At 45.4% G+C, this 12,815-nt stretch overlaps 1 protein-coding gene and 1 long non-coding RNA gene across 2 annotated transcripts in view; both read right to left on the reverse strand.

Moving 5' to 3' along the window:
* The window catches only part of LOC138962538 (uncharacterized), a 173,842-nt gene that overhangs the window by 30,121 nt on the left and 130,906 nt on the right, over positions 1-12,815 (reverse strand). The window lies entirely within an intron of this gene.
* The window catches only part of LOC138962523 (serine-rich adhesin for platelets-like), a 72,569-nt gene continuing 59,847 nt past the window's right edge, over positions 94-12,815 (reverse strand). The window contains exons 2-5 of the mRNA XM_070334361.1: positions 8,494-8,762; positions 6,996-8,100; positions 6,395-6,524; positions 94-5,802 (exon numbers count right to left, since the gene is read on the reverse strand). Coding sequence (XP_070190462.1) covers positions 2,574-5,802; positions 6,395-6,524; positions 6,996-8,100; positions 8,494-8,762 — 4,733 coding nt within the window. The 3' untranslated portion in view covers positions 94-2,573. The remainder of the gene's footprint in view (positions 5,803-6,394; positions 6,525-6,995; positions 8,101-8,493; positions 8,763-12,815) is intronic.

Genomic DNA, 12,815 nt, shown 5'->3' on the forward strand with positions numbered 1-12,815 from the left:
TGTTGTTGCAGTAATGCGTGCGCACACATACATACATACACACACACACACACACAGAGTTCTCTTTAAAGTGAGGAAAAAAATACATAATCATGATATTTGACAAAAATATTTATTCTCTGTCTAACAGGAAGACTTGAATCTTACTGTCCTTATTCAGGGAGCTACATGTTTTTTTTTCTAAAGAACAGAAACAACACCTGGCTGTTCTTGCTGGTTTCTGCTTTGTATTGTTTTATTAAACACATGGTACTTTCTTTGTTTTTTGCTAGTTGATGAAATCTTGTATGTTTTGAATTTGTAAATCTTCACCCACCATGAGTAACTACAAAATAATTTTATTTTTATCCATTGGCGACCCGTTCTGTCATTCAAATGCGTACCAATTTTATAAGCACTATCTGGTCAGGAACACATTTCTCAAGAGTTACCGTAACATATTTGTACCAATTGTGTAGAGCAAGATTTATTCATATTCACATCAGTAAGAATGGCAAAATCCACTACTTGGTATGGAATAAAACATTTCAACAGTAAAACATAACTGGTATTAAAACAAGAAAACTGCTAAAACAAATTGCATCGCTTTACATTGCTACAGTTTATGGCAAATCTTCGGTCAGCAATCACACAATGTCATGTTATCATGCAAAGTCAGTGCATGAAAATAGATTTCTCTTTTCTTGTGAAGTATCGGGTGAAAAGTATGATGATCATAAATAAGCTGTTGATGATGTTGTGGTGGGCTTGGCAAACAACTACTGAGTGGAAACATTTTTCAGTTAGACATTGACTAGCTTAGCTATGGAAAAGTGATACAAAATAAGATTACAGTATTAGTCTGTTTTACTCCACTCTTACTCCCGTGGCTTATCCATTACTAGTGGCTTACCCGTGACCAAAATTTAAAAAAAAAATAGGTCTTTGACAATGAATATTCAACATTAACCATGCCAAGGAGGAGTCTGATTTCTCGGGTTTTTCTAAAGACATGATGGGTAAAACAAGGATTGTGAAAAGGAATGTTAAAGAATACAGTATTTACAACAGCTCAAACACACACACACACACACACACACACACACACACTCTCTCTCACTCTCTTTCTCTTCCCCCACCCCAGGATTGTGAAATGGAATGTTTAAGAATACAGTATTTACAACAGATCAAACACATACACTCTCTTTCTTTGCCCCCCCCCCCCCCCCCCCTTTCCTCCCTCCTTTTTTCTCTACCCCTTACCAACTCATGCACATGGGATGACTAAATAAAATGTTGCATATTGATAATGGATGGAGTAAATTAAATTAACAGCAATAACATTTAACAACAGGCAGGTTAAAAATCTTTTGTTTTACTCGCTCATTCTTAAAAGTAAATGTTTGCTTATAAATCTGATAACAAGTTTAAAAAAAGAATTTGTTAACATTAAACACACACAAAAACTTGCAACAAACATAATGTTATGACAAATGTTGCTAAGGGCACACTGGAGGTACAGCAACTATAATTAAGGCTGGCGTGTTTAACAGACATTTGAAAATGCACAAAACCTACTCGAAAGGCACATTGAGCCTTGCTCAGTTAGTTCATCCCAACCTCGCAGACTAACAAAGAATTCTGCAGCTAATATTAATATTTATATACACTTAACCATGCCAACATTCATGACAATCTAAAGTTGTGCTTTAAACTTGGGAACTCTAAATTATTTTCATCTAACTTTTTTTTCAGTGATGATGATTGCATTCTGGTTCAGGTTTCTAAAACTCCTGACTTGTGTCTTGCTCTCAGCACGGCTGACGTTTGTTAAAAATTAACAAGAACAAGCTAATAAGTGTGGAAAAACACCCAAGTCAGATGGTGAGATTGTAAAGAATTATTTTTCCAAGTCGACTTTCTATAACCAAGACAACACTAAGCACTCTATTTACAGTAACATTTTTGTGCGGCTAATTTTGTTAATCACCCAGCTGAAATTTCAAACATCAAAGGAAATAGAGGATCCATATTTACATTTATAAATCATGACACAAAAAAAACAAAGCAGACAAAAACCCAGTCCCATTACATTTTGTGAGAATTTGTTCAGATTTATATAAAAACAAAACACTTGGAAAGAGTAGGTGTCAGCAAAAGTGGTAACGTAGGTTCCTGATAAATATTTGGCAGACAGTGTGATTAACCGACGCCAACACACTCATCTAGCTGACATTCTCATTTAATTTTCAAGTCCTGCAAGCGTGAAAGATGACTGGATCCGTCCCAAATCATTTCTGAACAAATCTTTGATTTCAATGAGCTATGACTGAAATTTCCCACAGGACGAAGTTCCATCTGATTTGAACTTCGTCTGTTCAGACTTGCCAGCCTGCAATTTACAAATTTTGTTCCAAGCTCATTCTGTGCGTGTTCTTGAATTATTTGGAGTATAAATTACTCCAACTAAGAGGGTAAATACACAATGATCTAACTAGTTGAGGGGGGGATTTTCATAATACTTGCTTAGACAATGATTTAGTTATGTGAAGAGGTGTGATGAAGCATTTAAAAATCATGCTTTCTAAGGCACTCTAAACTCCTCCCTCGTACCTCCACATGTCTTTATCCACAGCAGCGTTGTTCTTTCCCGACATGGATTTAATAGTGGTCTTGATGCTATCTAGAATGGACATGACAGCTTTGTCATCAACATGCTTCCTCCCAGGAGCCCCTCTGATCCTCCCTGGGGGCAGCTTGCCCACAACTTTATCGCTCATGAGACAACCGTCCTCTGATGTGATCATTTCCACCGACTCTGCACGCAGTGTGTCTGTTGAAGAGTACATGTCATCAACTTGTTCGAATATGGAGTCAAAGCGAATGTAGGTTGACGACTGCGGTCTAATTTTCTCTTTGCCCCCTTTCCCTGCAGTTTTCCCCCTCATTTTGACTTCTGGGGAAGGAGTTTTCTCCCCTCGTTGCAAGTTCTGTACCTCCGGTCGCATCTTCTTGCGGGATGAGTTGATCCCCGCAAACCCCTTGGCGAAGGGTTTTCCGCTGAGGGAAGAGGAGGAGGTTCTTCCAGACGAGCTGTCACTGTCGTAACACTTCAACTGGTCGATGTCTGTGATCCCCATGCGGCGCAAATCGCGGCCCCTTGAGCCACGCCGGTCCCACGAGTTGGCCGCATCCATGCGAGAATCCAGGACGGGTTCTTGATCTCCAGTGGCCATGCGATATGATGTGTTCCTTGTGGCCATATCCCCTACCACACCTTGTGTGTTGCGGACAGCAAAGCGATAGGAATCTGCTCGAGTTACAGCATCTGTGTCGGCCAGCACGCCTGTTGGGCAGGAGATACTTTTGGGCATGTGTTGGTGTGAGGGAGGCTTGGAGCTCAACATTTGGGTCGATGACTGTGACCTTGTTTTGAGGCGCATTGACCCATCGTCCCTTTTCCTGGATGGCTGACCGAACTGGCTTAGGTCTTTTGTGGCAGCACGGTAAGAGTCTGACCTTGGTGTTGACTGCTGACTTTGAGAAGAGCTTGCACTGAGTGAAGCATGCAGTGGTTCATGCTTCTTCCCTATGGGCAGTTGAGATGGAGGAGCAGAGGTTCGAACCTTTCTGTCCAAACTGCTACTTGAGTCACTACTGTAAAAAACATCCCCATTGTGAACTTGAGCCTCGTGGATGGTCTGAGAGGTGTTGCTGGTTGACTGGTGCACCTGAGGATGATGATGGTGATGATGTTGTGAATGATGATGATGTTGCTGATTGTGGTGGTGGTGGTTGAGGTGATGGTGATGTTGTTCTAAAACGGAGGTAGGGGTGGTGGGAGAGCTAAAGCCACTGTCACCTGACATTGTCCGACTGTTGAGCCTCTCACCCACCCAGGAGTGAGGTGCAGCCCCTGTGTGAGCATCGGGGGAGAAACTGCCCAGCGATTGTCGGTCACCCGCTCCTAGCGATTCGCCACTGCCGCAATTCTGTGAGAGGGGTTGACCTAGAGAGGGATGCGACACTGAACCACCGTTTGCATTAGCGTTATTGCCCTGAGCGAGAGTCACTTGACTGATCTGACAAGTGTCAGGTTGACGCACTGGGGAGTTGACAGGGGTGGGCAGGTTGTCACTGGGGCACAGGGCCAGTGAAGAGTTGGTGGGTGTGCTGTTCTGGCTGGACATGGACACGTAGGTCAGGCTGGAGTCGGACAACCCCGCCGAGCTGCCGGAGCTCAGCGTGTCCAGAGACTGACCACCCAAGCTGGCGCTCATGTCCACGTAGCCCCCTTGACCGCAGTCCGACAGAGAGGGCAGTGATGACTCGCTGCTGGACACCGATCTGTTCGATGATTCTAACGACATGTCCCGCCTTATGCCTTTGAGCTGAGTCACTGCGGAGAGCTGTGGTGCCTGGTTGGGTAAAGCCCTGACAACAGGGTGGGGGTACACAATTTGTGAAGGTTTGCTGCCATTTGCAGGGGTTTTACCTGGCTTGACGGTAATGGTGGGCTGGTATTTGGTCTCTACCTGAGACTTGGAGGTTTTGCTTGACAGCCGTGCTGACAGTTTGTAAGCCAAGCCTGAAGTGGATGCATCACTGCTCATATCCACAGAGGAGGAGGAAGAGGTAGAGGAGAGAGCGTGCAGAGGTAGCTCTATTCCCTTTGAGGTGCTGTGGTCATACATGTTCACAATGGGAGCGAAATTCAGTGTCTTTTGTTTCAATGATCCCGCTGGCGACTTCTCACGTTTTAGGATTCCCGCTGTGGGTTCTTGAGAGCGACGAGACCTTGGCCATGAGTTGGACTGATCCGACAGGTCCTCCTCCCAAACTTTGGACTCGAGGTATCGCCGTGGCAATGTGCTGTAGTTCAACACGGAACCGGACGCTTCTTCACCCTTGGTGTCAGACCCTGCCTCTGCAGAATCCGCGAAGGGAAAAGTGTCAGCGATGGCATCCTCACCAGACTTGCTTCCCGAAAACAAAACGGAAGCTGCATCCTGAGGGTTAGCACCAGCCAGACAGGCGTTGGAACTGTCTGTGCTGTCTTCATCGCTGATAGAGCACCATGAGGGAGTGGAACGTGTAGAGATTCTGGTCTTGGCTTTCAGTCGTGCGTAGACCACTTCCTGATCTGACTCTGATGACTCCCCAGGAAGAGGAGCACCGTCTCTGGAAATGAGAGGCTGTGTCACAGCATTGGCTTCATCCACCGCGTCCAGGATATCACCCACACTCTTCACCTTCTCCCCCATGTCACCCAGGCAGTTGCTGCTCAGCCTGCTGCCAGCCCTGACAGGGGGTGGGGGTGGAACCTTGCCGTTGGGGGTACTGGACAGGCCGCTCTGACCTGGCATGGCATTCCCCATTGGACGGAATATCACGCTGTCAATGGTGTTGTTGCTCCCCATGCTGAGCATGCTGCGTGATTCCTTCACCGGCACCAACTCCCCGTCTTCGTCCAGCAGAGTGCCAGTGCTGCGTCGCAAGCCACTGTCGTTGTGGAATGAGGTGTAAAAGCCGTCCTGGTCCAGCGAATACACAGACGACACCTCGTCATCCAACCTGGGCAGGTGTGGGAACCCCGGACAGAACGTGTCCTCTAAGGCCTGGATGTTCTGCTTGGTCAGCTCCGACAGTCGGTTGAGCGAATCTGTCACATCACTCCCTGCTGCAGTAGCATCCTCGCGGGCGGCTGCTCGTTTGGCGAGGGAGGCCAGCCACTGCTCCGTGTCGTTGTCCGTTCCGTTCTTTGTGTTGAGAGGCATGAAGCTGGATACACCAGACTTGGCTATTTTCTGCTCCGTCTGATCCCTGAAACACACAGACAAGCTTACTAGTTTACCACCTGTTCTTTGAGCTTAATTAGTATTACTGAACTATTCACCTGCCTACACTATGACTTTCTTCTAATGTACGCATCCTTATCCTTTCCCTGTTTAAAAAAAACGACAAGACATTTGCAAATTTTCCTCTCAACTCTTCAAAGCAAAAAGAGATAAATGATGTTTGGGGAAACTAATTCACAAGGTTAATCTGTGCTTTGGTCCGATTTCAAATTCTGCAAGAAGACTTCAGCACATATTAAATGAACAAATGTATGAAAACATATATTTTTAATATATATATAGCCCACTTTTTTTACTAACTGTGTTTCTAGAGGCCCTTCCTAATGAAGACCGCATGCCGTGCAGCAGCGCTGAGCACAGTGCAACACAGTGTGATCAAATACCATGCGCAGCTGCACAAGTTTTGTTTTGAGCACTAGATTGCTGCATCTTCCGTAGTCAAGGCAGATTGGCTTGCACTTGCGGGTATGACCTATTTCATGACGTGTTTAACCTTATGACGGCATCGAAAGTCTGAGGATAGGTTTCTTCGAAACACGGATAATCATTTGACCAACCTGTCATCTGCCATGCTGGGCGAGTCTCGCCCCGAGTCCTTGCCCAGTGAGTGCTGTGACGCTGAGGAAGGAAGCGTGGATGAGCGAGCAGAGTCCAGGGACTGGCGATTGCTGCTGCCACTCCAGTTGCCTGTCGTAATCATACAAACCACGTGAATAATAACATGGAACACAACTGATTCATTGTACACTTCAACGCCAGTTCCACTGGAACATGGTTTTTTTCTGAGGCATACTTCAGTAAAATATGGAACGTTGTCACCTTGGAATGTGATCTCCCACTGTTGTTTCATGGGTGACTGAACATGTTAGTATAGTTGATAACCAGACATGCAATGAATGATTGCTTTTCAGTATCCGGGTATGTACTGACTGGGATTTGCTCTGATTGGAAACTGTTATTAGGCAACTAACAGAAAGTCTGGTTCCTACAGACCATAGTCATTCAATAAATACAGCAAAATAAGTTCAGGGAAATCCTGTGTAGCGATTATCCTCCAATTTCTCCAACAAAACTAGGTGTAATAATTGAAAAATATTTGTGAAATTCCATTTTTTTAATTTTCAGAAGTAAACGCTATCTTTGCTTTGTTCAACTTACCTGATGAAGAGTTACGCTCTTCTTTCCGCCGCTTGTTAATCTCCCTCAATTTGACAGCAGTGGTCCAATCTTTAGGCAGTGACTCCCATGGGAAGTCATATTTTCTGGCCTGAGCTCGCGGCAGAGTGCTGCTGGTGAAGTAGTAGTAGGTCCCAGGCCCCACCTTGGATTCGCGCGAGCTGGCCAGGCTGGAGATGTCATCGGGCATGCTGGGCGAGTGCTTGCGTTGAAGGTTGGAGTGGCCGTGGATTGTGCTTGTGCTGGTGTTGTCTTCAGCGTCAGCGTCATTGTCGTTACCGAGGACATCGATGCTGTCGAAGTCGAGGGACTTGGGTCGAGGTCTTAGCGTGCCGGTGACGAAGGACTTGATCTTGTTGCCGATGATGCTGGAGCGCTTGGTGGCTCGGCTGGAGGACGAGGACCCCCCGAGGCTGCCCAGGCTGAGGGAGCTGCTAGTGTAGCCGCTGGTTGACGTGGTGATGGGCTTCTCCTTGTCCTTGCTGCGCTCATCCTGCTCAAACACCATCACCCCTCGGCACTGACCCGCGCCCACCTTGACGCAGCGTGGCAACGACCTTGACCTCCTGCATGGAAGGAATTTGAGGAGTTTGGGTTCCCGGCTGGCGCGTTCCTGCTCGGCCCTTTCCTCCATCTTGGCGTCCATCTCGTCAAAGTACTGCATCATGATTTGATCCTTCTCCCGCTCTCTCTTGGCGTCAAGGTCGTCAAAACTGTAGTTCCTTGGTGTGTTCCGTACGGTTCTCTTCCCCCGCTCAAACACCTCAATCTCACGCATGATGTTATCAGGAACACCTGATACGGTCCTTCGTCGCCTCTTCCGGTCCAAGGAAGCCGTTCCCTTCAGCCCCTGACTTCCCTTCAGTGACTGGCGGAAAGAAGACATGCGGTGGAAGCCAGCTCCTGTGGTGTCCACTGCAATCAGGATGGAGGGCTGAGACTTGGACAGATTCTTACTGGCTGAGGAATTGCCTGCTTCATTTTCATCTTGGGACTGCGGCACCATATCCAGGCTGTACTCTCCATGCACAGTTTTGGGTCTTGGTGTCAGTCGCTTGTACTTCTTGTTGAAGGACATTGCCTGGCCCTGGATAACACAGCATTCTGGAGTTACACTGGTGCATGGTAAACTACATGACAAGCACACTGCCATGACACTCATACATGTTCTGTATACTGCAAGATAGGGGTCCACATGCATATTCCCGCTAACATCTGCTATTCCCAACATCATTATGAAACTGACACATCATGTTGTCGTGGGGAGGATAAAAAGGAATATTCATTATTAGCTTGATACAAATGATCATGAAAGTTAAAACAATGTAGCAACTTCACATCCAACCCTGATCCTGTAAAACGGGAACGAAAAATGTCTATTTTTTTTTAATTTAAGCAACACTTTGTAAGAAAAACATTGGTCTGTGGAATGTAAACAGATGTAAGACAGCAGACACAATGTCCTTGTGGCAGCACTGACCAGTTTCCGCGGTACGTTCAGGTCAGGAGTCCTAACTGGGTGATCCTTGAGCAAGATGGGCCACAGCTTGAAGAGGTTGGAACCCCGTAGCCCATCCTTGCGGTACAGGTCCGCACCGCGCAGGGCACCCACCGGCGTGACCTCGCACAGGGAGTAGCGGGCCTTGATGCAGTGGGGTCGGATGTCAGGGGTGAAGAAGGAGCAGTGGAAGCCATGCTTGGCGACGTGGTGATCTCGCACAGCGCTGAACTGCTTCAGGTCACCAACCGCTGAAAGCAGAACAAAAACCGTGTCATGATAAGCATCAATTTTATTTGAAAATTCACTGTTAATCACATACCTACCTAAGTTTACTATTTGGATACCTATCTTCATTGTTTTCAAACAAGCAAACAATACAAAACAAATAAACAAACAAACAAAATCAGTGTGTGGTTATGGCTGGGGTAGGTTTCGCGGGAGGGGGGAGAAAGGTGGGATGAGGGAGATGATGAGGGAGATGAAGGGGAAGGTGGGGGGAAGCAAGAGAAACACCATCTTTACTGAGACATGGTCAGTATATAAGTACATGTATACTTTGTATACACTTCAGTGCTGAATCTTAACAACTGGACCCAGAAGGGAAAAATTACCATGTACCTTTGACAAAACTACACAAGAAAATGTCTTTTCAGTGCTGAAAGCGGTGCGTCCCGCTAGCGCTACGTGTCATTTGTGCTACGTATCGTTTGCGCTATTTTCTGTAGTGCTCTCTCTCGCTCTCACTCTCTCTTTTTCAACCAGGTATTTATGTCATGGATGTTGTTAGTGTGTGTTTGTTTTGTTTTGATTTTGTTCTTCCCCCATCCTGCATGGTTTGTATATGAGTCTGTGGCCTAAACGATTCTGAGCACTTTTCTAATTCTCTCTCTCTCTCTCTCTCTCTCTCTCTCTCTCTCTCTCTCTCTCTCTCTCTCTCTCTCTCTCACTCACTCACACACACGCACACGCACTCACACACACACACACACACACACACACGCACAAACGCATACGTACACACGGTATCATACACACAAACTCACACACAGAAAAACATCCGTGTATGTATATGCGGTATAATGCAAGAGAGAGAGAGACAGAGGGAGAGAGGGGGGAGGGGGAAAGGGAGAGAGGGGGGAGGGGGAAAGAGCGAGCGAGAAAGAAAGAGCGAGAGAAGACGGAAAGACATATGGGGAGAGAGAGGGAGAGGATAGCGGGAGAGACAAACAGAGAGCAATTTTAAAGAGATGCAGAGAAAGAGCGATTAAGTTAGAGAGAAAGAAAGGGAGAGAGAGAGGGAGGGAGAGACAGACAGACAGACAGACAGACAGACAGACAGACAGAGACAGAGAGACAGAGTGAACCAGCGAGTGAGCAAGAAAGAGAGAGAAAGATAGAGAGACACACACGCACATACACACACACACACACACATACACACAACACACACACACAAACACACACACTGAAACAGACATACATACACACACACAAACCAGAAGGAGTGAGAGCGAGAGAGTCGTCAGTAAGTAGTGGTATCGACACGTAGTGATAATGACACGTAGCGCTAAAAGATGTAGTGCTGTCGACACGTAGTGATAATGAACGAATGATAGCAACTCATAGACAAATTATTTGTAGCACTAATCAACGTAGCGATAGCGGCACGTAGCACAAATGACACGTAGCACAAATGACACGTAGCGCTAGCGATACGCACCCGCTGAAAGGGGAGGTATACATGTTTCTGTTCATTACGTTCTTTGATTGTTTTTCTGAGTCCTCAATTGTTTGTTTTGGTTTGTGTCTTTTTCTTGGCTGCCAATAGGATTTCTTTTTAAAACTACCTGTTATTCAGCTAAGGCCTAAAAAAAAAAGGTGTGGTTACGGTAAACCGACCTACCCTATTTTTAGGGGCCAACCCTATAACTTTTTATTACATTAATTTTGTCAAAACAAAACAAAAAATGAAAACAAGAAAACGAGTGCAGAAAACGCAATGAAAGCGAAAGCTCTCAAGTCGTCATGCAGACGACAGACGATGCAAGGGAAATAACTCCTTCTACTAAAAAGGCCCAACAGACGCTTGCCATGACAAAAATTGGTGGCATCTTCTTCGGTTGCGAGTGCTACACGCTTGGTTGCTCTGCTTAATAGAAAAAAAAGTTTTTAAAAAAAAGTGATTGCCTACCCTATTTTGGGGGGCTATGTTACCTTAACCACACTTTTTTTTTTTTGGCCTAACCTTGGTTGGAATGATGAAACAGGTAGGAGACCACCAGTGAAACTGTGAAAATCTAGATATCTAAACCACAACAGATATGTGCCAACATTCACCAAGATCCACGCATTGTTCCGGCCCGCATTTTTAGTAACTGACCCCAGAGCAAAACACAACACTGCAAAATAGTAGTAACAAAAAACCCGGCCCCATTCAACGCGTTTTCCCACGGCTGTTCTTTTACCCTCCCGCCGGCAAGCCACGTACGTCGGCTCAAAAGCATGGTTTGAGGACACGGAACAAACCCTAAACTTCACGTGACGCTCAAAGTACGTGGGAGGGGCTGTCAGTGAAAATACCTTCTCCGCGCTTTGAGGGGGTGGGAATGAACCGTTTGATTTCTACCCCTTTAAAATTCCTGTCATTCTGAAGTGGCTCTGTCATGATGCGCCGATAAGACGCACAATCCGAAACCGCGTTCACGAAATGAACCGCTAACTGTTACTCAGTTCAGTTCTGAATATAGGCCTAAACAGACGGCGATGTGTGCACACACCAACACACTAAATAAATCACGAACTGGCAATTTCAAGTCTTAACTTGTCCAACAAATTTAAGTTTCCTTGAGAAATAGCGGGTGGGCCCGTGGGCTACGAACAATAATTTCCTGATAATCAAAAACAAATACACCCACACACACACAAAAGTGTTTTACCAATTGATCCAAACTGATGTTCACACATTTTCTGTGAGGAAAAGATCAACTAGTATGCTGGGAGAAAAACGAAAACAAATACACCACTGAACAAATGAAAACTGAACAAGAAAAAATAAAGACAGGACAAGGGAAAAATAAGGAACGACAAAACAGAAGAGGAAACAAATCACCAAGCAAATTCCTTGTTTATTTTCACAGCGCTACTCGTCATCTCCACAAAACGTTTTCTGATACTTTTACGGGGTTAACGCATCACTGCTTCCGACCCTTGTCAAGCGTAGTGTCATTGAAATTGCGCTGCACGGCCCTGTTGACAGAATCAGCCACGTGGAACAGTAGGTGCCGGCCACCCACTTACCTATTATATCTACGTTGCCTGCTGTTGGTGAGCCCCGGGTAAACGTGCATGTACATTTCCCTTTTATGATTTCATTCAGATCTTGTTTTTCCTTTTGAAGAGAGAAAAACTATAGGCATGCACATTTGTAAAAATATTTTTATTTCCCTGTTTCTGTTTATATCACTATGTGGAAATAATAAATTAAAATGTTCTCATTGACAAAGCTGGATTTCAGCTCCTCCCCCTCCCCTCCTTAGCTCTCTCTCTCTCTCTCTCTCTCTCTCTCTCTCTCTCTCTCACACACACACACACACACACACTGTCACACACACACACACACACACACACCAACACACACACACACAGTGACTCCCCACACCCTCTTTCTCTTTTTCTCTCTCTCTCTCTCTCTCACACACACACACACACACACACACACACACGGCACAGACCTGTTTTATGTTTTATTGCAGAATTACTTAGTCATTTACCTGCAACGCTGCCTAATCCCGTTAGGCAAAAAAAAGAGTCTGTTTACGGTATTCCGACCTACCCTATTTTTTCGCGCGACCCTAGACTTTTTTTTTGGCATTTGGGAAAAAAATAATTTAAAAAAAATAATAATTTTTTTAAAAAAGTCTGTTTTTTGGCAAAATAACTTTAAAATATGTTTTTTTTAGAAAAAAAATAAAAAATAAATAAATTCCCGACCTACCGACCATATTGTTTTTGCCTATGTTACCGTAAACAGACTTTTTTGTTGTTGGCCTTATTGTCCTGTCAACATTGACACAGGCGCACTGCCAGGTACGCAGGAAAACATGGGTAAGAAAACGGGTAAGTACCCGTACCCGCCTGTACCCGACTGAGCTACCCGCCTTCCGTGCTGATGTCAGTCTTACGGGCTGATAAGTATACTCAGCTCATACTATACCCGATTAATTAAAGAATGCATTATTCGTTCCTGGGAGGAATGCAGTGGCCAAGCGTGGTGTGCTTGTTCGGTTATGAGTGGGGCTCCC

The sequence above is a fragment of the Littorina saxatilis genome, linkage group LG3, assembly GCF_037325665.1.
Source record: "Littorina saxatilis isolate snail1 linkage group LG3, US_GU_Lsax_2.0, whole genome shotgun sequence".
In the NCBI taxonomy this organism is placed as follows: Eukaryota; Metazoa; Mollusca; class Gastropoda; order Littorinimorpha; family Littorinidae; genus Littorina; species Littorina saxatilis.